The sequence below is a fragment of the Ranitomeya imitator genome, chromosome 8 (genome assembly GCF_032444005.1).
Source record: "Ranitomeya imitator isolate aRanImi1 chromosome 8, aRanImi1.pri, whole genome shotgun sequence".
Classification (NCBI taxonomy): Eukaryota; Metazoa; Chordata; class Amphibia; order Anura; family Dendrobatidae; genus Ranitomeya; species Ranitomeya imitator.
The window spans coordinates 173,359,675-173,386,617 of NC_091289.1; the positions used below are offsets into that span (position 1 = coordinate 173,359,675).

General features: G+C 42.7%; 1 protein-coding gene across 2 annotated transcripts in view; it reads left to right on the forward strand.

The window, feature by feature from the left end:
- TTC39A (tetratricopeptide repeat domain 39A) overlaps nt 1–26,943 on the forward strand; it is a 61,012-nt gene extending 34,069 nt beyond the window's left edge. The window contains exons 6-18 of one of the 2 annotated variants that reach the window (XM_069737926.1): nt 456–520; nt 2,526–2,625; nt 10,339–10,404; nt 10,643–10,751; nt 10,857–10,924; nt 12,720–12,779; nt 13,684–13,845; nt 15,704–15,795; nt 18,757–18,877; nt 19,726–19,846; nt 22,217–22,331; nt 22,895–23,011; nt 26,480–26,943. In XM_069737926.1, the coding sequence (XP_069594027.1) occupies nt 456–520; nt 2,526–2,625; nt 10,339–10,404; nt 10,643–10,751; nt 10,857–10,924; nt 12,720–12,779; nt 13,684–13,845; nt 15,704–15,795; nt 18,757–18,877; nt 19,726–19,846; nt 22,217–22,331; nt 22,895–23,011; nt 26,480–26,573 (1,290 nt within the window). In that variant the 3' untranslated portion in view covers nt 26,574–26,943. The remainder of the gene's footprint in view (nt 1–455; nt 521–2,525; nt 2,626–10,338; nt 10,405–10,642; nt 10,752–10,856; nt 10,925–12,719; nt 12,780–13,683; nt 13,846–15,703; nt 15,796–18,756; nt 18,878–19,725; nt 19,847–22,216; nt 22,332–22,894; nt 23,012–26,479) is intronic. The other variant, XM_069737927.1, reaches the window with a different exon arrangement.

Here is a 26,943-nt window from a genome sequence, read left to right on the forward strand (position 1 = left end):
TCTACTTTAGTCATTGCAGATAATAATGTTATATCCGTAATTGCTATCTAAGGTCATCGGAGTGTAAGGCTGTGTTCACACGCTGCAGTTACAATGTGGCTTTAAACTCGCTGCAGCTTTTACATTGTTTAACTGCACAATCGAGATTCATTGAAACAGTAGAAAGATGGCAGAAGTGCGGAGCCGCTGCGGTGTAAAGCCACATTGTGACCGCTGCATGTGAACACAGCCTAAGTACCGGCAATGAGCCCATAGTGCAATGATTGGCGTTCATTGTCCTAATGAGTTGTATCAAGATTTTCCCTATTCCTGGGAGGCAGCACCTTGCTTCAACGTATCGAAGAACTGTAGAACAAGACGAACGGTAAAATTAAAGATTGACAGATCTTCTCCCGTCTTATTAATTGAAAAGGGCAATTAAAGTCCAGACTATAACTGTCAAATAATTACTGCAGGATGAAAACATGGTCAGCTTCATCAAAGGCGGCATCAAGGTCAGAAACAGTTATCAGACGTACAAGTGAGTATCACTAGAACCTAGATATCGCTTCATATACAGCAATATATAGTCATGGGCGAAAGCGTTCAAGAAAATGAAGTATTTCTCCCAGAAAATTATTGCAATTACATCGTTTTGTTACACACATTTATTTCCTTTGTGTTTATTGGAACAACACCAAAAAAAAGAGTGAAGAAAAGGTAAATTGGATATAATTTCACACAAAACCCCCCAAAATGGGACTGACAAAATTGTTGGCACCCTCAGCTTAACATTTGGTTGCAGACCTTTTGGAATAAATAACTGCTATCAAGATGAGAGACACCAGACCTAACAATGCAGACGAGCTGAAGGCTGCTATCAAAGCAACCTGGGCTTCCATAACCCCTCAGCAGCTCCACAGGCTGATCGCCTCCGTGCCACGCCGCATTGATGCAGTAATTGATGCAAAAGGAGCCCCGACCAAGTATTGAGTGCATTTACTGAACATACACTTCAGTAGGACAACATTTCAGATTTTGAAATCATTTATCATTTTTCAAGCTGGTTTTATAAAGTATTCTAATTTACTGAGATAATGACTTTTGGGTTTTCATTGGCTGTAAGCCATAATCATCAACATTAACAGAAATAAACACGTGAAATAGATCACTCTGTAATTACTCTATATAATTTATGAGTTTCACTTTTTGTATTGAAGAACTGAAATAAATTAACTTTTTGATGATATTCTAATTTTGTGAGAAGCTCCTGTAGCTCCATATTAGGGGAAAAATTCCTTCAGAACTCCATACGACAATGACACTGCTTCCCAGGATCAGCGATCCAGCACAAAATCTAGTGACCATAACCTGCAATTTTAAATTTATCAAGAAAGGCATCCGGACCCCTCTTGAACTTTGTCAGGAATCAAACATTACAGCATCATGTGGCAGAGACATAGTCTCACTGCTCTTACAGTAGATAATCCATAGTCTCATTGCTCTTACAGTAGAGAATCCATAGTGTCACTGCTCTTACAGTAGAGAATCCATAGTGTCACTGCTCTTATAGTAGAGAATCTATAGTCTCACTGCTCTTACAGTAGAGAATCCATAGTCTCACTGCTCTTACAGTAGAGAATCCATAGTCTCACTGCTCTTATAGTAGAGAATCCATAGTCTCACTGCTCTTACAGTAGAGAATCCATAGTCTCACTGCTCTTACAGTAGAGAATCCATAGTCTCACTGCTCTTACAGTAGAGAATCCATAGTCTCACTGCTCTTATAGTAGAGAATCCATAGTCTCACTGCTCTTACAGTAGAGAATCCATAGTCTCACTGCTCTTACAGTAGAGAATCCATAGTCTCACTGCTCTTACAGTAGAGAATCCATAGTCTCACTGCTCTTATAGTAGAGAATCCATAGTCTCACTGCTCTTACAGTAGAGAATCTGAGTTTATGATTAAACCTTCACTCCTCTAGACGTAGAGGATTGTCCCCATCAAAGGCCCCGATGCTCAAAAGCTCATTAGACAGATCTCTGTACTGTCCCCTCATATATTTGTACATTGTAATAAGATCGCCCCTAAACATTCGTTTTCATAAACTTCCAATCTGAAAGCTGTATGATGTAAGATGGTGTGATAAAGTATTCTAATTTACTGAGATAATGACTTTGGGGTTTTCATTGGCTGTAAGCCATAATCATCAACATTAACAGAAATAAACACATGAAATAGATCACTCTGTGTGTAATGACTCTATAGAATATAGGAGATTCACTTTTTGTATTGAAGACCTGAAATAGAATATCATCATTAAGTGAATTTAATTTTGTGAAAAGCACCTGTTGCTCACTATCAGTGAGATAAGTAATGTCATGGGTACATAAAATTCCTAAACTTACTATAATGTATTAATATAAAACTATATGAAGGTGCTAAGATGAGAATAGACTTTCTATTATCAATATATATACGATCCACCAATGGGAAAAAAAGTGATCATTTATTTTTTCGCTTCTATTTGTTTCTGTTCTTTCAGGGAGCTCGATTCTCTGCAGAAATCTTCCAACCACATAACGGGAGAAAGTCACTGCCACTTTGAAGGTGGAGTGAAGTTGGGTGTTGGAGCTTTTAATTTGGTATGTAATTTTGAGAATCTGACCTGGACTATATGCGGTCAGTGTGCTCCCTGCGTCTGAGTGCATCATTCACAGTACTTTCTAATGGATTTCTCTATTCTACAGCCAAATCTTCTTTTATGAATTTCTACAATTTCTTCTGTACTATTGGACAAAGCATTAGATTGGTTTATTCAAGGGTGCTGCTCTTCAGACGAGTGATCGAATCAGGTTGAAATTTATTAAATGCTAAAAAAAAAAATATTTTGCCACTAGATGGCGCTCACTGTATGTGAATATAGTTTAATGGTAGATACATAAATAACTGTGCAGTGAGCTCCCCCTTGTGGCGACTGCAGGCAGCCAAAATTTTATCATGTAACCCAAAAGATGTGCAAAGAAGCGCTGTGTATTTGAGCTCAGTAGCAAAAAGACTCCGCGGTATGTGTGTTTTCCCGCCTTAGACTTGTATTTAGACTTAAGATGATTAATGAGAAGACACAATCAATCTATATAAATATATAACTAACCCGTGCAGTACAAGGAGGCGCTGTCAACTCCAACTGCAAAAAAATATTTTTTTTATGTATCTTATTATGGTCTAAACTCCATTTTTCTTATACAGTGAGGAAAATAAGTATTTGATACACTGCCGATTTTGCACGTTTTCCCACCTACAAAGAATGGAGAGGTCTGCTGTAATTTTTATTGTAGGTACACTTCACCTGTGAGAGAATCTAAAAATAAAATCCAGAAAATCACATTGTATGATTTCTACATAATTAAATTGCATTTTATTGCATGAAAATAAGTATTTTATAATAGACCAACCAGCAAGAATTCTGTCTCTCACAGACCTGTTACTTTTTCTGTAAGAAGCCTCCTACTCTGCACTCATTACCTGTATTAATTGCTCCTGTTTGAACTCATTATCTGTATAAAAGACACCTGTCCACACAATCACACTCCAACCTCTCCACCATGGCCAAGACCAAAGAGCTGTCTAAGGACATCGGGAAGAAAATTGTAGACCTGCACAAGGCTGGGATGGGCTACAGGACAATAGGCAAGCAGCTTGGTGAGAAGACAACAACTGCTGGCACAATGATTAGAAAATGGAAGAAACACAAGATGACTGTCAATCTTCCTTGGTCTGGGGCTCAATGCAAGATCTCGCCTCGTGGGGTAAAGATGATTCTGAGAAAGGTCAGGAATCAGCCCAGAACTACACGGGAGGATCTGGTCAATGACCTGAAGAGAGCTGGGACCAGAGTCTCAAGCATTACCATTTGTAACACACTACGCCGCCATGCAGGGCACACAAGGTCTCCTGCTCACATCAGCACAGGTCCAAGCCCGTTTGACGTTTGCCACTAACCATTTGGTTGATCCAGAGGAGACAAGGGAGAAGGTCATGTGGTCAGATGAGACCAAAATAGATCTTTTTTGGTATCAACTCCACTTGCCGTGTTTTGGAGGAAGAAGGATGAGCACAACCCCAAGAACACCATCCCAACCATGAAGCATGGTGGGGGAAACATTCATACTTTGGTGGTGCTTTTCTGCAAAGGGGACAGGACGACTGCACCGTATTGAAGGGAGGGACCATGGATGGGGTCATGTATCGTGAGATTTTGGCCAACAACCTCCTTCCTCAGTAAGAGCATTGAGTTTGGGTCATAGTTGGGTCTTCCAGCATGACAATGACCCAAAACACACAGCCAGCATAACTAACGAGTGGCTCCGTAAGAAGCATTTCAAGGTCCTGGAGTGGCCTAGCCAGTCTCCACATCTGAACCCAATAGAAATCTTTGGAAGGAGCTGAATCTCAATGTTGCCCAGGGACAGCCCCGAAACCTGAAAGATCTAAAGATCTATATGGAGGAGGGGGCCAAAATCCCTGCAGCAGTGTGAGCAAACCTGGTCCAGAACTACAGGAAAAGTCTGACGACCTCTGTAATTTCAAACAAAGATTTCTGCACCAAATATTAAGTTCTGTTTTTCTATTGTATCAAATACTTACCGTATATACTCGAGTATAAGCCGAGATTTTCAGCCCAAATTTTTGGGCTGAAAGTGCCCCTCTTGGCTTATACTCGAGTCAATGTGGGTGGCAGGGTCGGCGGGTGAGGGGGTGAGGGCGCTGAGGTATACTTACCTAGTCCCAGCGATCCTCGCGCTGTCCCTGCCGTCCCACGGGCTTCTGTGCTGCAGCTTCTTCCCCTCTTCAGCGGTCACGTGGGACCGCTCATTAGAGAAATGAATAGGCGGCTCCACCTCCCATAGGGGCGGAGCCGCCTATTCATTCCTCTAATCAGCGGTGCCGGTGACCGCTGACAGGAAGAGCTGCGGCACCGAAGACCAGGCAGAGGGACAGCGCGAGGATCGCCAGGACTAGGTAAGTATAGCATATTCACCTGTCCTCGTTCCAGCCGCCGGGCGCCGCTCCATCTTCCCGGCCGGCGCCTCCATCTTCCCGGCGTCTGCGCTCTGACTGTTCAGGCAGGGGGCGCGATGACGCATACAGTGTGCGCGGCGCCCTCTGCCTGATCAGTCAGAGCAGAGACGCCGGGAAGATGGAGGCGCCGGAACGAGACGCCGGGAGCTGCAATCAAGGGAGGTGAGTATGTGGTTTTTTTTTTTATTGCAGCAGCGGCGGCAGAGATTTCTATGGGGCACAATGAACGGTGCAGAGCACCGTATATGGCACAGCAATGGGGCACAATGAACGGTGCAGAGCACCGTATATGGCACAGCAATGGGGCACAATGAACGGTGCAGAGCACCGTATATGGCACAGCAATGGGGCACAATGAACGGTGCAGAGCACCGTATATGGGCACAGATATGGGGCACAATGAACGGTGCAGAGCACCGTATATGGCACAGCAATGGGGCACAATGGACGGTGCAGAGCACTGTATATGGCACAGCAATGGGGCACAATGAATGGTGCAGAGCACCGTATATGGCACAGCAATGGGGCACAATGAACGGTGCAGAGCACCGTATATGGCACAGCAATGGGGCACAATGAACGGTGCAGAGCACCGTATATGGCACAGCAATGGGGCACAATGAACGGTGCAGAGCACTGTATATGGCACAGCAATGGGGCACAATGAACGGTGCAGAGCACCGTATATGGGCACAGATATGGGGCACAATGAACGGTGCAGAGCACCGTATATGGCACAGCAATGGGGCACAATGAACGGAGCAGAGCACTGTATATGGCACAGCAATGGGGCACAATGAACGGTGCAGAGCACCGTATATGGGCACAGATATGGGGCACAATGAACGGTGCAGAGCACCAGATATGGCACAGCAATGGGGCACAATGAACGGTGCAGAGCACCGTATATGGGCACAGATATGGGGCACAATGAACGGTGCAGAGCACCGTATATGGCACAGCAATGGGGCACAATGAACGGAGCAGAGCACCGTATAAGGCACAGCTAGGGGGCACAATGAACGGTGCAGAGCACCGTATAAGGCACAGCTAGGGGGCACAATGAACGGTGCAGAGCACCGTATATGGCACAGCAATGGGGCACAATGAACGGAGCAGAGCACCGTATAAGGCACAGCTAGGGGGCACAATGAACGGTGCAGAGCACTGTATATGGCACAGCAATGGGGCACAATGAACGGTGCAGAGCACCGTATATGGCACAGCAATGGGGCACAATGAACGGTGCAGAGCACCGTATATGGCACAGCAATGGGGCACAATGAACGGTGCAGAGCACCGTATATGGCACAGCTATGGTGCACAATGAACGGTGCAGAGCACTATATGGGGCACAGCTATGGGGAAATAATGAACGGTGTAGAGCACTGTATGGCACAGCTATGGGGAAATAATGATCTATTTTTATTTTTGAAATTCATCGGTAAATGCTGCATTTCCACCCTAGGCTTATACTCGAGTCAATAAGTTTTCCCAGTTTTTTGTGGCAAAATTAGGGGGGTCGGCTTATACTCGGGTCGGCTTATACTCGAGTATATACGGTATTTCATGCAATAAAATGCAAATTAATTATGTAGAAATCATACAATGGGATTTTCTGGATTTCATTTTTAGATTCTGTCTCTCGCAGTTGAAGTGTGCCTACAATAAAAATTACAGACCTCTCCATTCTTTGTAGGTGGGAAAACTAGCAAAATCGGCGGCGTATCAAATACTTATTCTCCCCACTGTACATAAAGCACCAAATTCAACAGAGTGGAATGAACAAAAAAAGATTTGGATTCCCTGAAGTCACCACTAGAGGGAGCTTTACTGCATACTGTTTTTTTGGTTTTTTTTTAAATGGATTTTCCATTGCCCTTCTTCATTTTACATATATCTCTAGTTTAGTAAAAAAAAAAAAGAATAGCTTATCCCCCCACTGATCCCCCACCACTCCTCTTCCGGAGTGATCGGTAGTGACTGCTGCAGGCAGTCAGTCAGTGGCTAAATCTGTCAAGTGCTGATCATGCTGGAAGAGAAGTTGAAGAAAGGCGGACACAGGAATTGGAGGAGAGGAATGGCAGGGGATTGAAAGGTAAATATATGCTATATCTTTATCATACTGGGGCCATTTGTAAAGTTAAAAAAATAGGTTGAAAATACCTTTAAGTTTAATGTATACCAGTATGCAGTAAGCTCTTATGCTCCCCCTAGTGGTTGCTGCAGATAAACAGAATTTTATCATCTAGGTGTACACTGGGAATTTACTAAGCGCAATATTACACTGAACTTCTGACTCTTTTATTATTTAGTAGCATTGTAGGCAAGAAGTTGAATCCTACACTGTACATTGTAGGCTAGAAGTTAAATCCTGTAGAGGCGATCCACTGATCACAGATGGATGTCCCCTTAGGAGGCTAATAATTAAAAATGTCAAAAATATTTTAAAAAAGAAAAAAAAATGTATGTGTGTGTTTATTTAAATTAATTCTCTTTTGCCAAAAAGCAAATTGCAAACTGCAAAAAAAAATAAAATAAACAAAAATGCCACACTGCACTTGGTATTGTTGCTTGCCTACAAAATAGAAGAACAAACCAGCTCACCCAGGCTCTAGGATTGGTGCTGTTGCTTGCGTATCGTTACTCGAACTAACTGAATATGAAAAAATATTTATCCTATAATATGAAAAAAAAAATCAAAATGTGAAATTTGATGTTTCCCGATCAGTGCACTTCCCAGAAAAACTGCAATAAAAGGATAGATTCTGGGTGTCACAAGATGGCGGCACAAACCAATTTTTTTTATGTTCTACCAGGGGGCAGGGGGTTTAACATGATTAAATGCAAAAATAAAAAATTGCATATTTTGTGTCGTACATAGAATTCATGGGACCCCATAGCAAAAGTCCTAATTGGAAGAAAGGGAGGAAAAGCCAAAAGTGCAGAAATGAAAATTGTGCGCATCTCCGCAGGGTGAAGTCTCTAGAAGGCTCTGTGTATGCTGTGATGTCACCTCCATATACCGTGTGCACACATCACATGCTGTTGGTTTTTGTAGAACTTTAAACACAAGGTGACAGAGGGAAGGAAGATCTGGCAAATATTTACCGAGCCGGATAATGGCCGGTCGGGGCCTCGGGAGCCTCTGAGCTGTGACCTCGGCGTCTGCTGAGCATTAGGCAGCTTGTTTTTACTCTTTTTATGAAATGTATTTATATTATTTATTATTATTATTTATTTATATAATAATAATAATTTAGTGATCACATACTGCACCCACAAGTGTGTTCTATACAATAATGAAGCAAAATATTGAAGAAAAGTGAAGTGGGTCCAGTATGTGGATTGTTCCCCCCATTCCAGTCTATGGGGGACGGGCGGCATCACTAATGGAGGGAATGTAAACTATTTTACGATACCAGTGTAAACCAATGTAGAATAACTCGGCAGGAGTGTGAATAAAGCCGTATTCAGTCTGTAACGAAACCATCAGTAAAGGATTATTACACATGAAACCGTTTCCTGGACACCGACCTCTCTACAGCCGTGAGTGGGGAGCGCGCTCCTGCACCCGCATGGGTCGCCTGCTGATCGAAAGTCTCTGTGCTGCACTACGGCGGGTGCTGATTTGTACCGCCCAAGTGAAAAAAAAAATTTGTAAAAAAGCACCATCTAATAATACGATTTTTTTTTTCCATTCGTTTTTGAGATCGCTGTTTTTTTCCTCCTGTGTCCGCAGCTAATTACTATTAGAAGTCTGTGTACACAAGGAGGTAATGCGCAGTGAAAACCATCATTTTTAGTTTGTTATGAAAATGTGAAAGGGATTTTCTGGTTTTGGACTGAAAAAAAATTATACTGGGCTTCACTCACCCTCCCCAGGTCCGAAACCTAGTCTAATCCGCTGCTCCCGGTGTCTGTTACTGTCTGCGGCGTCACGTCATCAGCGCTGCAGCCAGTAACTAGGCTCAGCCAATAGCATGAGCCAATGAGATCACAGATTGTCTGCAGCGCTGCTGATGTCACATCAGCGCTGCAGCCAATAACTAGGCTCAGCCAATAGCATGAGCCAATGAGATCACAGATTGTCTGCAGTGCTGCTGATGTCACATCAGCGCTGCTGCCAATAACTTCAGCCAATAGCATGAGCCAATGAGATCACAGATTGTCTGCAGCGCTGCTGATGTCACATCAGCGCTGCAGCCAATAACTAGGCTCAGCCAATAGCATGAGCCAATGAGATCACAGATTGTCTGCAGCGCTGCTGATGTCACATCAGCGCTGCAGCCAATAACTAGGCTCAGCCAATAGCATGAGCCAATGAGATCACAGATTGTCTGCAGCGCTGCTGATGTCACATCAGCGCTGCAGCCAATAACTAGGCTCAGCCAATAGCATGAGCCAATGAGATCACAGATTGTCTGCAGCGCTGCTGATGTCACATCAGCGCTGCAGCCAATAACTAGGCTCAGCCAATAGCATGAGCCAATGAGATCACAGATTGTCTGCAGCACTGCTGATGTCACATCAGCGCTGCAGCCAATAACTTCAGCCAATAGCATGAGCCAATGAGATCACAGATTGTCTGCAGCACTGCTGATGTCACATCAGCGCTGCAGCCAATAACTTCAGCCAATAGCATGAGCCAATGAGATCACAGATTGTCTGCAGCGCTGCTGATGTCACATCAGCGCTGCAGCCAATAACTTCAGCCAATAGCATGAGCCAATGAGATCACAGATTGTCTGCAGCGCTGCTGATGTCACATCAGCGCTGCAGCCAATAACTAGGCTCAGCCGATAGCATGAGCCAATGAGATCACAGATTGTCTGCAGCGCTGCTGATGTCACATCAACGCTGCAGCCAATAACTAGGCTCAGCCAATAGCATGAGCCAATGAGATCACAGATTGTCTGCAGCGCTGCTGATGTCACATCAGCGCTGCAGCCAATAACTAGGCTCAGCCAATAGCATGAGCCAATGAGATCACAGATTGTCTGCAGCACTGCTGATGTCACATCAGCGCTGCAGACAATAACAGACATGAAGAGCAGTGTCGGAGAATCAGACCTAGACCCAGGGAGGGTGAGGAAAGCTATTAAAAAGAAAAAATTTGCAGTGGGTGAATAGGGGTTCTCAGACATTGAAAAAAATAATCTTTTTATGTAAAAAGTTGATTTAAACAATTGCTGATTTTTGATGATCGATCACTTCTCGGTATTTTTTTATTTTACATACATGATGATCTCACACCTACAATTCTCTCCTTCTAGACACTATCGATGTTACCCACCAGGATATTGCGACTTCTGGAATTTGTCGGATTCTCCGGTAACAAGGTGAGAGCCGCGTCAGTCACTTCTCAGAATCCTCCGAGGTGAAGAATGGTGGTATCTGCCCTCCGCTCGTTTGACAACTATGTTTCTAAACATCCAATATGCTGAGAGCAGTTGTCGGTGCCCTTCCCCCACTCAGGCAGGCCATACCTAGTGTGGGTTAGTCCAGGTAGTGTAGTACTGACTGTATACAGCGGTCTCTATATGTTTAGTGACTTCTCTGTCTATTGATGGTCCCCAGGAATATGGCCTGAGACAGCTCCAGGAGGGGGCCGCGGACCACAGCTTCCGGGCCTTACTGTGCACCCTGCTCCTTCTTTGCTATCACACGTTTATGAGTTTTGTGCTGGGTAAGCTGATCTCTTTCATACCGGCTGTGTATCTGCAACACAAAATCCACCTTGCATAGACGTTACCATTGTAAATTAAATTGAGTTCTCCATTTCCTGGTCCAGGTACCGGCAAAGGAAACATCGAAGAAGCAGAACAATTGCTAGAACCGTATTTAAACCGCTACCCCAAGGTATGGTCAGGGGGGATATCCGGGGTATGATCCGTAGTCACAGCCCACACTGCATGCATTGTTACATAGATCTCTTATTAGCCTCATCTCCATCCCCACCCCCCCAAAATAAAAATGTTAGGTGGGGTAAGGGCAGATAGTAGGAGTCACAGAAGTAAAAATACCCCACAACTTTTAAACTCGGGAAAGGGACGTGTTTTGAAGCACATACACAGAAAGTTGGTGTTCTCACCCACTAATGCCTAAAAAAAATGCCCCCACCCACAATATGATACCTCACAGTGAATCCCACCTCATAATTTGCTTTCATATTACCCCCCATGAACAGAATGACCCCACAGCAAGCTCCAACAGTATGTTGCCCCCACATCCCCCCATACAGTATGATGCCCCACAATATCTTCCTTTCGATTACCTGCGCTGTCTGGAAACTGGGGCTTAAATGCACAGGGTGAAAGATAAAGAAGGGAGCTGAGGGCCCCTAGTTCCACCATTATATTAAACAATATCTGTATCCTGAGAATGCAGATACTGTTGAGATCTGAATGCCCTAAAGGGGGCGGTACCACTTGGCATTGAGTCCCCCACAGCTAACATGACTCAGATTGGCCACGTTATCTGCCACTATGGACGGTACGCCCCTCTCCCCCCCAAACCCATGTCTTAGACCTGATGAGTCTGGTGTATTTACTTTGAAAAATCTGTGTCCTAATGGCTGTGTAATCCTGTTTTAATGATCAAACTCAGTCTTTACCCACCTAGTCTGATTGACAACTCAGTGTCCCTCCTCCCTGCTGCTAAATCTCCACCCACTTAGCCTGACTGGCAGCTCCTCAGTGTTCCTCCTCCCTGCTGCTGAATCTCCACCCACCTAATCTGATTGGCAGCTCGTCAGTGTCCCTCCTCCCTGCTGCTGCATCTCCACCCACCTAATCTGATTGGCAGCTCCTCAGTGTCCCTCCTCCCTGCTGCTACATCTCCACCCACCTAATCTGATTGGCAGCTCCTCAGTGTCCCTCCTCCCTGCTGCTACATCTCCACCCACCTAATCTGATTGGCAGCTCCTCAGTGTCCCTCCTCCCTGCTGCTACATCTCCACCCACCTAATCTGATTGGCAGCTCCGCAGTGTCCCTCCTCCCTGCTGCTGAATCTCCACCCACCTAATCTGATTGGCAGCTCGTCAGTGTCCCTCCTCCCTGCTGCTGCATCTCCACCCACCTAATCTGATTGGCAGCTCCTCAGTGTTCCTCCTCCCTGCTGCTGAATCTCCACCCACTTAACCTGATTGGCAGCTCCTCGGTGTCCCTCCTCCCTGCTGCTGCATCTCCACCCACCTAATCTGATTGGCAGCTCCTCAGTGTCCCTCCTTCCTGCTGCTACATCTCCACCCACCTAATCTGATTGGCAGCTCCTCAGTGTCCCTCCTCCCTGCTGCTGAATCTCCACCCACCTAATCTGATTGGCAGCTCCTCAGTGTCCCTCCTCCCTGCTGCTACATCTCCACCCACCTAATCTGATTGACAGCTCCTCAGTGTCCGTCCTTCCTGCTGCTGAATTTTAGCACAGATTTGAGCACAGGATTAAATCAGTGTAAATCTAGTAATTTACCGGCACTAATTTTATACAACTACATAACAAAGAAATGTTACATAAAAGACCCTTGGAGTGTGAAGATTATTAGATGTTGGCTCCTGTTTGATTTTATTGCCGTAGTTGTCACATCAGTTATTTCACTGTGCTGAGAATGATATTACTTTCTATCATCAGGCTTCCAACCCTTGTTTTTCTCCCTAGGGGGCCATATTCCTGTTCTTTGCTGGAAGAATTGAAGAAATTAAAGGCAATATTGACTTGGTAAATGAGTAACCTTATAATAAGACTGGGTGACAATTCACATGTATTATCAAGGTGGAACAGAATCCACCATCAACTATTATAGGAAAACTTGTAAAAATCATCTGCTCCTACTACAGTAATCAATATCCCCCTAGGGTGACAATCTCTACATCGAAGCAATGTCCCAATTCATTGTGTATACCTGTCCATTTTGCTCTCTCATTTTTAGAGCCCGTCCCCTTATATCTGTCCATGGACTATAACCTATATGTTGATGGACCCTCTTTTCTAATCCTTGATGATCCCTTTAAGGAGGACTTGAAACACCATATTATGGCTTGTATAGTCAAGAGTGTCCCTGTGCGGTTACCACTGCTGTCGTAATCAGCCGGCCATCTAAGACTATGTTCACATGTCCAGTAGTGATCAGTTAGAATGGATCCCGCAGCAAAAAAAAGTTGTGCAGACCCAACTTTTTAGTTTGTTTTCAAATAACTTCCCCATCGCGGTGGGTCCAGCCTTCGATCCTGAAATCCAGTGCTTGGAAGAGCACCATGTGAATGGAGCGACCTTGGATCATGTGCTCTTCGCTCCATTCATTCTTATGGAAGTGATGAAGACCACCCGAATGCAGCTCTTGGCAATCTCTGGTGGTCCCATTAAGAATGAATGTATTGGAGTTGCTCATGATCAACCACCGCTCTGTTCACACCGGGCTCCCGATTCTGGAGGTCAGTTTGGCACCTAGAGATTGGGAAGTTATTCCCTACCCCATAGAGAAGGGATGACTCTCAAACTTGTCAATTCCATCTTATGGGGTTTTCAAGATGGAGGAGCCATGATGAAGACATTTTTATCTAATCAGCAGTAGGGAAGCAATGGTCGTATCTCCTCACAGGGTGCCATGTTCTTCTTCTTCCAGGCTATTCAGAGATTTGAGGAATGCTGCGAGGCTCAGCAGACCTGGAAGCAGTTCCACCATATGTGTTATTGGGAGCTTATGTGGTGCTTCACCTACAAGCAGCAGTGGAAGATGGCGTATTTTTATGCCGATCTCCTTAGCAAGGAAAGTTCCTGGTCAAAGGTATGTAATCGACGAAAATGGAGAAACCAACCAGCATCTGTAGTCCTGGCCCAGATCTCATATGTACAAAGAGATGACATTCCCGGAATGGAAAGTCTATAGCTGCAATGGTGGAGATGTACTGAATATACTGACTGCGCAACCTCATCCAATACGTACAGTTACCTGGTTATGGTCTTTGATGTCTTTTTTTCCTAAAATATGGTGGGACGGGCCCATCAGAGGAACCTCAAAGGTTCAGCAGAGCATAACCCCAATTGGAGCCGATTGCCAAGGTCGCCGAATTCACAAATAACCATTACACCTTATTGATGACGTGCCCGGTTTGTGAACTCTCAGAACTCCATTGACATTGAAGCCCATGGACCTCAATGCAAGATCTCCAACAAAGCTCAAACGATCACGTTTCTTTACTAGTACTGTTCTCCACAAATGGACCAAATAAACCTCAAGTGACAGAGATGACTTAGCTGCTGCACCCATGATAGTCTCTCATCATCTCAGCTTCACATCCTGTAGAACTGGAAAGTGGCCACCCCGTCTAGGTAAATCTCCAGCCTATATCTACCTGTATGATCCAGATACTTACCCTCAGTAGCCGCACAACACCTGAAAATAATGGTTTCATATTTGCCGCTGGGCCCCCTTATTGTACCAAATTCTACCCAACACTCTAATTATTATGAGCCTAGGTATAAGCACAGTTGTTTCACCGGCTTCATCAGGGTAATCAGATCAGTGGCCGAATCCCCTGATGAAGCCCTGGGTGAACTCCGGTGTCGGGGGGAATATTTTAATCAGGATATACAGAAATTAGGCAGCGTTATGTAGGTGCTTACTTTACAAGTTCATCTTAATAAATATAGGAATCCCTTCAGGGATCCATTTAGTATAGCGACTATCTCCATTCTTGCATAAACTGACGATCTGGATAATTTTTATTGCAATTTGATATTTATTGGGAATACCCAGCAAATATAACAAGAGCGGTAAAATAAGGTATTGGTTTACCTTCGGGCAAATCTGTTTTCATCCATTTTGTGCAGGGCCTATAAGTCTCCTTACACAGGCATGTCATTCTCCATATGGAGAAATGTTACCTCTTAGACCCCAGTCAGAGGCCTCTCATACAGCCATGGTAGGGGCAACACCCCCAAAACACGTGTCTGCAAATTGAGATTATGGTTTGGCTTTTATCCGTAGTCATATGGCAAGGCTCGTTAAAAGGTATTGATTTTTAGGATTGCCACTTCCCATTGGTGGCACTGGAATTCAAGTCCTCTTCCTTTCTGAAGAGGCCATTTGCGCCATTTTGGTAGCAGACATGTAATAATACTAACATCTGGAACCTGGTGATTGCACTATGACCTGTCTACCTCCGCTAGATGGAAGAAGCATAAATCTTGACTGCTGGCCATTAGAGGAAGAAACCATTGGTACCCTTTTATTTCACGCCACTGCTGCGCCTTTTTTTTTTTTTTTTTTAATCCTGGACAGTCTGTCTACAAGTCAAACTCTGTCCATATATCCGATCAGGGTTTCTTTAGCACTAAAGAAAAGTTGGAAAGAAGGTTTCCGGATCTGATATATTTACATGTCTATTAATGACATTTTTATACATCTATTATCTCATGAATGATTGATAAAAAATGTATTTGCTGTGTAAATAAACCAGGAATAACAGAGCATTGTATTGAGAAGCAACTTTTATAGGACCATAAATAGTTGAAGTGATGACAAACTATAGAACATAGTGGTGGATTCTTTGTTCACTATCCATCACAACGTTGTGTATAGGATGTCTGATAATATATCATTTATAATTAACCCTGTCCTACCTGCTATTTTTACCTCCCAGGCGACATATGTCTACATGAAAGCTGCTTATCTCAGCATGTTTGAAGAAGACGACACAAAGCCTTTCGGGGAGGATGAAGTTAAACTTTTTAGGTTTGTTACAAAATAATCATTCTATTATTCTGGGATCATAAGTGTTGGATTCTGTTATTCTAGGATCATAAGTGTTGGTGGTGAGTGTTCACATGCCCCCTTTCCTTGGGTAAATTTGTACCCATTGCTGTAGCCTGTAGGAACAGTGCAAATACAATGGGGGATTATTGGATAATGAGAGTTGGTTTATTTCTAACTTTTGTTGGAAGGTGGAAATATCCCCTAAATCACTAATAGAGCTCATCCAAATAGGAAAAGAAAAGTTGCTTGATTGTTTTTTAAAGTAAAATTCCATTAAACTTGTTAATATAAAGTACAGACCAAAAGTTTGGACACACCTTCTCATTTAAAGATTTTTCTGTATTTTCATGACTATGACAATTGTACATTCACACTGAAGGCATCAAAACTATGAATTAACACATGTGGAATTATATACTTAACGAAAAAGTGTGAAACAACTGAAATTATGTCTTATATTCTAGTTTCTTCAAAGTAGCCACCTTTTGGTTTGATGACTGCTTTGCACACTCTTGGCATTCTCTTGATGAGAGGTAGTCACCGGGAATGGTTTTCACTTCACAGGTGTGCCCCGTCAGGTTTCATAAGTGGGATTTCTTGCCTTATAAATGGGGTTGGGACCATCAGTTTTGTGTAGCAGAAGTCTGGTGGATACACAGCTGATAGTCCTACTGAATAGACTGTTAGAATTTGTATTATGGCAAGAAAAAAGCAGCTAAGTAATGAAAAACGAGTGGCCATCATTATTTTAAGAAATGAAGGTCAGTCAGTCCGAAAAATTGGGAAAACTCCGAAAGTGTCCCCAAGTGCAGTGGCAAAAACCATCAAGCGCTACAAAGAAACTGGCTCACATGAGGACCGCCCCAGGAAAGGAAGACCAAGAGTCACCTCTGCTTCTGAGGATAAGTTTATCCGAGTCACCAGCCTCAGAAATTGCAGGTTAACAGCAGCTCAGATTAGAGACCAGGTCAATGCCACACAGAGTTCTAGCAGCAGACACATCTCTACAACAACTGTTAAGAGGAGACTTTGTGCAGCAGGCCTTCATGGTAAAATAGCTGCTAGGAAACCACTGCTAAGGACAGGCAACAAGCAGAAGAGACTTGTCTGGGCTAAAGAACACAAGGAATGGACATTAGAACAGTGGATATTTGTGCTTTGGTCTGATAAGTCCAAATTTGATATCTTTGGTTCCAACCACCGTGTCTTTGTGTGATGCAGAAAAGGTGAACGGATGGGGCTCTACATGCCTGGTTCCCACCGTGAAGCATGGAGGAGGAGGTGTGATGGTGTGGGGGTGCTTTGCTGGTGACACTGTTGGGGATTTATTAAAAATTGAAGGCATACTGAACCAGCATGGCTACCACAGCATCTTGCAGCGGCATGCTATTCCATCCGGTTTGCGTTTAGTTGGACCATCATTTATTTTTCAACAGGACAATGACCCCAAACACACCTCAGGGCTGTGTAAGGGCTATTTGATCAAAAAGGAGAGTTGGGTGCTACACCAGATGACCTGACCTCCACAGTCACCAGACCTGAACCCAATCGAGATGGTTTGGGGTGAGCTGGACCGCAGAGTGAAGGCAAAAGGGCCAACAAGTGCTAAGCATCTCTGGGAACTCCTTCAAGATTGTTGGAAGACCATTCCCGGTGACTACCTCTTGAAGCTCATCAAGAGAATGCCAAGAGTGTGAAAAGCAGTCATCAAAGCAAAAGGTGGCTACTTTGAAGAACCTAGAATATAAGACAATTTCAGTTGTTTCACACTTTTTTGTTAAGTATATAATTCCACATGTGTTAATTCATAGTTTTGATGCCTTCAGTGTGAATGTACAATTTCATAGTCATGAAAATACAGAAAAATATTTAAATGAGAAGGTGTGTACTGTAGTTTAAGTGCTACGATATTAAAATATCAGTGGCCAAAAAATATGTAGACAAAGCCAGCTCTTCTCTAATAGTAAATATATCGGTGCCGGATCTGGGTCCCGGCAGCGCCACTTCTGCATTGGGTTTTCCCATTGTTTTTAACATGTCTGAAGGGGGCTGACTATCGGGCACATTTCAATAGCAAAGCCAGCCTCCTTTTCCGTCAAGGCTGATGTATAAAAAGAGAGAGTAAGTTTCATCTAACTTCACTTTAAACACATTAATACATTTTTTTATCTAGCTGGACAATCGCTTTAAAATACCCCCAAATTTTAAATTAATGAGCAGAACACGATGGATCATTCTCAGGACCATGGCTAAGTTTCTAAGGACTTTTTTTTCTAAGAATATCATATTGATGGTAGCGCCAGGTTCTGTAGCTTAGCTTATAAAGCCACAGTACCAGGCACAGCTCCTTGCTCACTGTGTCGCATGCTGCAGTGAAGGGGCCATGGATAGTACATTAACTCAATATCCTCAAAAACACCTTCTCCATACAAAGAATTAAAAAAACAAAAAAACAAACCATAAATATCACATACTCGTCAATGCATTTTAATACCCCAAATCACATGTATCACGGCTATAGTGGTTAGTAATAGTCACATATCCATTAATGCTGGGGATTAAAATCCATCCCAGTTCCCACTTGTTAGGACCTGGGAACCATAATAATGTCCTTAATAAAGGGGTACAGACACCCGGTAATCCGTCAGGCTGTTTCGGCCTCTGACTTGGATATTTTCATAACACTAGATATCAGAGCACGAAACCCTATTGATTTTAATGGAGTGAAGCCTGTACCCATCCTGTCAGCCAGGACTTTTTTTTTTTTTCATAAAAGCTGGAACCGCAGCAAAATAGTTGAGGATTATTGTAAATGCCAGGAAGTCTAGGACCCGACGCCTCGCCCTGGATCTGCGCACAGTATGGTTATATTAGTAGAAGATGTCCAGCAATGTCTGATTCATATTAGTAACAGAACATATGCTTCTATTTCCTTCTCAGACAGGTGCCAAGCCTAAAAGTTAAAATAGCCGGGAAATCTCTTCCAACGGAAAAATTTGCTATTAGAAAAACTCGGAGATATCAAGCTCAGAATCCAGTGTCATTATCTATCCCTCCTTTGGTATGGACCCGATCAGTAATGTAACATTTTCTCTATATCTTCTTAGAACCGTTGTACCAGTATGACCTGTTACACTGGCACTTGGTTCCTAATGGCCACCATGGATGGTCAGATATTTCATCATTAAAAATTACTGTTCTATCAAGTAGGCCTCCACTTCAAGAGAACCTATCACTTGTCATAACTCTATAATGTTTGTACCTGGTGTAAATGCCGCTGTTCTCCTGAATCCGGCACTGTTTTTCTTTTGTTCCTGCGCCCTTCCGTTCCTGAGATATGAGCTCTATTAAGATGTATATAAATCTAGTCTTGTTTGCCAATTGGGTGTGATCTGCAAGAACACGCCCACGCAGAAGTTGATGGTCACGCCCACTCGGAACAAAGAAATCTAGATTTCTATACAGTGAAGGGTCATATCCCAGGAACGGAGAGACGCAGGAACAAAAGAAAAACACCGCCGGATTCAGGAGAACGGCGGCATTTACACCAGGTAAAAAATAAATAAATACATATTTAGGGCAAGAGATGGGTTCTCTTTAAATAGGTTGGCCCTTTTATGCTCATTTTTCAGTTACATGAAATTATGTTTAACGACGATAGGAATTCTAAAATGTGCCAGGGATTAATGTAGCGCATGCAAACAAAACTAGTGAACTTCATTTAACATAAAGTCAGACACAAATCAATTAGACTTCAAAAGGGCACAAATTAAAAGAAGAATTTGGAGCAAATAGAAACAGATGAAAAATGGCAAAAATTAGGCAAAAAAAGACGCAAATGCAATAATGAATCGTGCCCTATGACTCTGGCGTGAGGAGTTGTGACTGTTGTTCTCTTCTTTTTTGCAGGAAATGATGTATATCTGGAACGGTTATGCTGTTCTTGGGAAGCAGAGGGACCTCACCGAAAAGATGTTACTCACATTGAAAAGAGCAGAGGAGAATCTAAAGGGGCACGAAGGAGCTACAGGTAGCCAGTGATGTAGTCTAAGGCAAGCACTCACTTTTGGGGTGTTTTTGCATGTTGGGGCACGTGCCTCATTCTTAGGGGTTTCAGCTGATTTGTTAGTAAAATGTGTCATAATCCATCGTTAAAGGGATAGCTCATACATTTAAAGGCGCTGTTCCAAATTAATAGGTTATGCCCTATTATTAGGAAATAACTTGTCCTTCCCTAGAACGATGTTTCGATGGTCGAGCATGCCCACGGCCACTCCATCATTGCTGGAGATATCTGAGCCCTCCATTCAGACAAGGGTCTTCAGGTCCCTATTCTCAGGTTCGCTGGTGGTCTCATGGGTGGATCGCGGCAATCAATAAGTCATTTCCACACATATCGATTGGAAACGACTTATTAATTGGGTACACTCCCTTTCAGGCTTATCCATGGCATATACCATATATGCGTGAGACATACGGGTCTCACGACTGAGACCCACAATTGTTTCGAAAACTGGACCCCGTCACTTGATGCTATGGGGGCTCCAAACAAAGCAGAAAAACATTAAAGTATAACAAAACTTTTAAAAAGTTACTTTATATTTAGTAGTCCATTAACATTCTATAGAATAATCGGGTCACCCAGGACTATTAAATTCTGTTTTTCGTTACTATGGGCCAAAAATATAACAGGCAAGCAGTTCCTAACAGACGTAACTACTTGCCTGTTTTTACTCGCCGGTGGCTCAGAGCGGTCACTTGCCACTTCTGCTGGTGATTCAGCTGCTCCTCGTTCACAGAACAGCTCTTCTTCTTCTTCTTCCAGGCTGCTGTGTCGACGGGGCATCACTGCTGTTATACTGATTGATAGATGGCTCCCTGCAGTTAGGCAGCGGGGAGCCAGGGTGTAAATCAGTATAGTATCAGCAGAGACGCCCCATCAGCAGAGGAGAGTTGTGTGATGACAGAGGAAGCTGTAGGATCACCGGTAAGAGGAGTCTGTGACCCCTTTGTGCCAGTGGAGATTGGCACAAGCACAAATGTAAGGTAGGTGGCATTCACATGACTAGTCCTTAGGCCCATAGTAAAAAAAAAAAAATGTAGTCCTGGATAACCGCTTTTTCCTATGGGTCCTAAGACCCCCACCGATACCACTAGAGGCTTTGCAGAAGCACTATCCTCCCGCATGATCATGAGCTCAGTAGTGCACAGACCCCTAAACTTTCTTCTGCAAAGTCTTTTCAGTTATCTTGGGACCCCACCAATATTCAGGATAGTTAAGGAATTACATTTAATGAGCAAAAAAAATAAAATAATGCTTTAAAGGGCTTGTTTACATGCAGTGTTTTTGATGCATTTTTTCTTCTGCTTTTTAACAGCATTTTTTCCGCACTAAGGCTGGATTCACATTTGCGTTTTTTGCCGCTGCGTTTTAGCGCAAAAAAAGCATGCGTTTTTTTTCCTATACTTAACATTAAAAACGCATGCTTTTTTTGCATGCGTTTTGCCGCCGCATGCGTTGTTGCAGAAATGCAACATGTAGTAACTTCTAGCGGCTTTTTTTTGCCGCAAAAAAAAACGTATTGCTGTCTATGTAAACGCATGCGTTTTTAAGCACATGCGTTTTAATAGAAAAACCCTAACCATAAGGGATCCTAACCCTAACCCCTAGCTATTTCTGTTTATAGTGGGTTTTCTAGTTGTTTTTGATGATTGGCATCTGTCACACAACTCTCATCATGCGTTTCAAAAACGCAAACGCGGTAAAAAACGCATGTAAACGCGTCAAAACGCCGCAATTTTTTTAACACATGCAAAAACGCATGCGTCTAAAAAACGCAGCGTTTTAACGCGTTTACATGCGTTTTTTGCACCACATGCGTTTGCGTTAAAAACGCAGCGTTTAACGCAAATGTGCGTTTAACGCAAATGTGAAACTAGCCTTAAATACACTATAACAACATAGTAAGATTGTAGCCTTGTTGCAGTTTTTGTTTTTTTGCATTTTCCTCTTTTTTTTATAGCAGTGTTTCTGTTTTGTCACAGAAAAGCTTTGATTCTGCACTTAAAAATTAAATTGCTTCCACTGATCAAACCGATCGCGTCACATATCAAAAGTTTTTTTTTACAGTTTATTTACCATTTGTGTAAACCACCATCAGTGACTTTTGTAAAATGTCCATTCCGCTGGGCACGTCTGATATTTCCCGTAAGAATACGTTTCTTTCATCGTTATTATCCCAGACTTTATTAGCAGAATTTGTTCGATGCCTTTTTGGGGGCGCTGTTCACATAAAGGAACCTCGGCCATCAGTATTTACCGAGGAACAGTGCGATATTGAATGTCGGCATCTAATTCCGAGACATGATGGAAATAAATGTGTTCTGTTCTCTTTGTCAGAGAATGATTTTCTGAGGGACGATCAATGTCTGGTACAACTGCTAAAAGGCTTATGCTTCAAGTATTTGGACATGATGGACGAGGCTGAGGAGTGCTTCAAATACATCCCTGCAAAGTGAGTACGAAGGAAAGAGGCGAGGAGCATCCTACTGTAAATTAGTTCTCGTTTTGTCACCTATCCGTCATATATCACCACAGGTAAGCGGGGGCGGGACAAAGTCTCTGATTGGCCAAAGTTTTTGCATATGCTCCTCCCCCTCTGACCCATGATAGCGATTATCTGCTGATACAGCTGATGGCCAGCGGTGCAGAGTTAGTAGTCACTCCACAGTCCTGGCGCCTCTGGGAGCCCAAAGGCCCCTCTGCCATGTAACGAGACATCATTATTATGCAATAGGACCCTCTATCTACCTTGTGTCATTTATATTTTAGCAGACTTGATTCACCCATTTACATGCACATTTATGTGTGTAATGACCATCTATGTATATGTGACTGGGTCATACGGCGCCCATAAAATATGCCCATCCCCGTGGCAGGCTAGTAAAGTAGGTGGTGTGTATGACCTTCAGTTATTTTACACGTTCATGGTTCCTTTGTGTCCTCCCTGCGGAAGTGAAGGGCTCAGCTAGATACAAGGTGCTGCCATTCTATAGAATGAATACCCCCCTTTTACAGTGAGAAGAAGATTAAATATGACGAATACCTGATCCCCAACGCTCTGCTGGAGCTGGCTCTACTGTATCTGCAGACAGACCGGAGGGAAGAGGCCATCAAACTACTTGAAAATGCAAAGTAAGGAGAAATGTGTAATATTGGTGGTCGGTTTATATGATGCAAACTTCTTACACTGCAGTAAATGCCTAACCATGTACAAGACAGGTGATAGAGGTAGAGTCAGATCAAGGGGACCCCCAGCAGTCCTGACAATGGGGGCCCTGAATTCTTGGGTTGTTCAAATTTGTGACTATCAATTCAATGGCAGTCAGTTCATTCTGGCAGTTCCGGGCAGTATTCTGTGACCGCTGGATGGGAGCCCAGAGGACCACTTTCTACCTGACGGTAGCTGCGGCTCCTCTTGCATAGCCTTGCACAATGCCATCGTTGCAGCGTGCAGCACACACGGTCACAGCAGGCCGGCTAATCACAAGAGCAGCCGCCATGGATGCGGTCAGATAGAGGGCGGTTCACAGGGTTCCCAGGACACAGACCAGGTCCTACGACTTTATACGCTCATCTCTATCCAAGACTCATTGACGCGCAAGGATTTCTAAAGTATCTTTTTTTTTTTTTATTGTCTTGTAGTACATATTGGCTGTTTTTGCACCAAATTCATCAAAATAACGCACACATTTCATGAATTTTACACAAAACTAAAAATGTTTTTTGTTTTGAACCTTTGTAGAGCAAAAAAAAACAAACAAACTGCATGTTCTGCTATATATTTATTTTTTTGCAAAAATAAATTTTATCAACAAGAAAAAAGTGGAACAGCACAGAAATACTTATCTTCGGGTGCAAGGCCCCCAGACAACCAGTCCACCGATCATCCAAGTCTCATAAAGTTTCAAAAAAAGAGGCAGCACTCCATTGTTCCAATGTTAAAACGTGCAGGGTTTAATTTACCCACATATTCAGGCCTGAATATGTGGGTAAATTAAACCCTGCACGTTTTAACATTGAAACAATGGAGTGCTGCCTCTTTTTTTGAAAAAAAAATAAATAAAAAAAAATAAAAAAAATATATATATATATATATATATATATACACAGGTCCTTCTCAAAAAATTAGCATATAGTGTTAAATTTCATTATTTACCATAATGTAATGATTACAATTAAACTTTCATATATTATAGATTCATTATCCACCAACTGAAATTTGTCAGGTCTTTTATTGTTTTAATACTGATGATCTTGGCATACAACTCCTGATAACCCAAAAAACCTGTCTCAATAAATTAGCATATTTCACCCATCCAATCAAATAAAAGTGTTTTTTAATAACAAACAAAAAAACCATCAAATAATAATGTTCAGTTATGCACTCAATACTTGGTCGGGAATCCTTTGGCAGAAATGACTGCTTCAATGCGGCGTGGCATGGAGGCAATCAGCCTGTGACACTGCTGAGATGTTATGGAGGCCCAGGATGCTTCAATAGCGGCCTTAAGCTCATCCAGAGTGTTGGGTCTTGCGTCTCTCAACTTTCTCTTCACAATATCCCACAGATTCTCTATGGGGTTCAGGTCAGGAGAGTTGGCAGGCCAATTGAGCACAGTAATACCATGGTCAGTAAACCATTTACCAGTGGTTTTGGCACTGTGAGCAGGTGCCAGGTTGTGCTGAAAAATGAAATATTCATCTCCATAAAGCATTTCAGCCGATGGAAGCATGAAGTGCTCCAAAATCTCCTGATAGCTAGCTGCATTGACCCTGCCCTTGATGAAACACAGTGGACCAACACCAGCAGCTGACATGGCCCCCCACACCATCACTGACTGTGGGTACTTGACACTGGACTTCAGGCATTTTGGCATTTCCTTCTCCCCAGTCTTCCTCCAGACTCTGGCACCTTGATTTCCGAATGACATGCAAAATTTGCTTTCATCAGAAAAAAGTACTTGGGACCACTTAGCAACAGTCCAGTGCTGCTTCTCTGTAGCCCAGGTCAGGCGCCTCTGCCGCTGTTTATGGTTCAAAAGTGGCTTTACCTGGGGAATGCGGCACCTGTAGCCCATTTCCTGCACACGCCTGTGCACGGTGGCTCTGGATGTTTCCACACCAGACTCAGTCCACTGCTTCCTCAGGTTCCCCAAGGTCTGGAATCGGTCCTTCTCCACAATCTTCCTCAGGGTCCGGTCTCCTCTTCTCGTTGTACAGCGTTTTCTGCCACATTGTTTCCTTCCAACAGACTTACCATTGAGGTGCCTTGATACAGCACTCTGGGAACAGCCTATTTGTTGAGAAATTTCTTTCTGGGTCTTACCCTCTTGCTTGAGGGTGTCAATGATGGCCTTCTTGACATCTGTCAGGTCGCTAGTCTTACCCATGATGGGGGTTTTGAGTAATGAACCAGGCAGGGAGTTTATAAAAGCCTCAGGTATCTTTTGCATGTGTTTAGAGTTAATTAGTTGATTCAGAAGATTAGGGTAATAGGTCGTTTAGAGAACCTTTTCTTGATATGCTAATTTATTGAGACAGGTTTTTTGGGTTATCAGGAGTTGTATGCCAAAATCATCAGTATTAAAACAATAAAAGACGTGACAAATTTCAGTTGGTGGATAATGAATCTATAATATCTGAAAGTTTAATTGTAATCATTACATTATGGTAAATAATGAAATTTAACACTATATGCTAATTTTTTGAGAAGGACATATATATATATATATATATATTTATTTATTTAATAGAAGAAAAGGAACAGCACCACGCTTATACTTATCTTCAGGTGCAGGGCCTCAGGCAACCAGTCCAATGATTGCACCAGATTCACAGAGATTCAAAAAAGAGGCAGCACTCCATAATTCAAGTGAAAAAAATGTGGAAGGTTTTAATCAACCCACATAGCTGGGCCCACATTTTTTTCACTTGAATTATGGAGTGCTGCCTCTTTTTTGAATCTCTCTCTCTCTCTCGATATATATTCTGACATGCATATAATCCCTCAAAGGGGAACTGGAGTACATTCGTGCAAAAAAAAAAAAAAAATTAAGACTTTTGAAAAAGTTACAATTAATGAATCCACCGAAAACATAAAAAACAGGTGAAACACACATAAAAGACTTAAAAAAAGGCAAATTAAAAGAATAATAAGGAACAAATTAAAAACAAGCGAAAAACACCAAAAATAAGTTCAGAGAAAATAGGATAAATGATATAAAGAGCATGCAAAAAGCATGCACCATAAAAGTGTACCTCTTTAAAAAAAAATTAGTAAATATTTATTAGACAGACACCCAAATAATAGCACAAAACTACACATGTAAAGAGGGGGAACAAGAAGATCCCCTAAAAAAAACCAATAAGGCAGGAAGGGGAGCGATCGCCTACAGTATCTCCTTGAGACCCTAATACTAAATTGGATACAATCGGAGACTTCTAACTTAGACTATGAGCAAAGTATCTTTTTTTTACTTTAGATACATTTAGATAATTTAGATACATTGTAGCAATACAAGAATCTGTTGCAAATGTCTACACACCCTTAAAGTTACATGTTAAACTTACATTTTTATCTTGTGAATGTTCTTCCACCAGACACAATTACAAGAATTATTCCATGGAGTCTCGGACGCATTTCAGAATTCAGGACGCTCTATTACACGCCAGATCTATTCCGAACGGCTGCTGACGAATGTCCTCGCAGGATAAACCTTTCTAGTAGTATTTATTTTTTCAAGAACTGCTATTTCCCACATTGATGGGATAAGGTAAAAGGACAATGGTGGGCTGTCCGCAGGATTCTCTAAATTATTTGTCCACAGGTGATTTTCCTCGGGGCTTATTGTAGCCAGGATCCTAGAAGTGGCTGCTTCTCCCCGCTTTGATCCTACATTATAGTTAAAAATTTACCAGCGGGTAACGTGAGAATTTGAATGATCACCAATCAGGGTTTGGAGAATGTATTTATACTGTTTCCACATTGCATATAAAATGTCTATATGTAAAAAAAAAAAAAAAAAAAAATCAATTTACCTAAATACAAAATTTTACTAAATGCA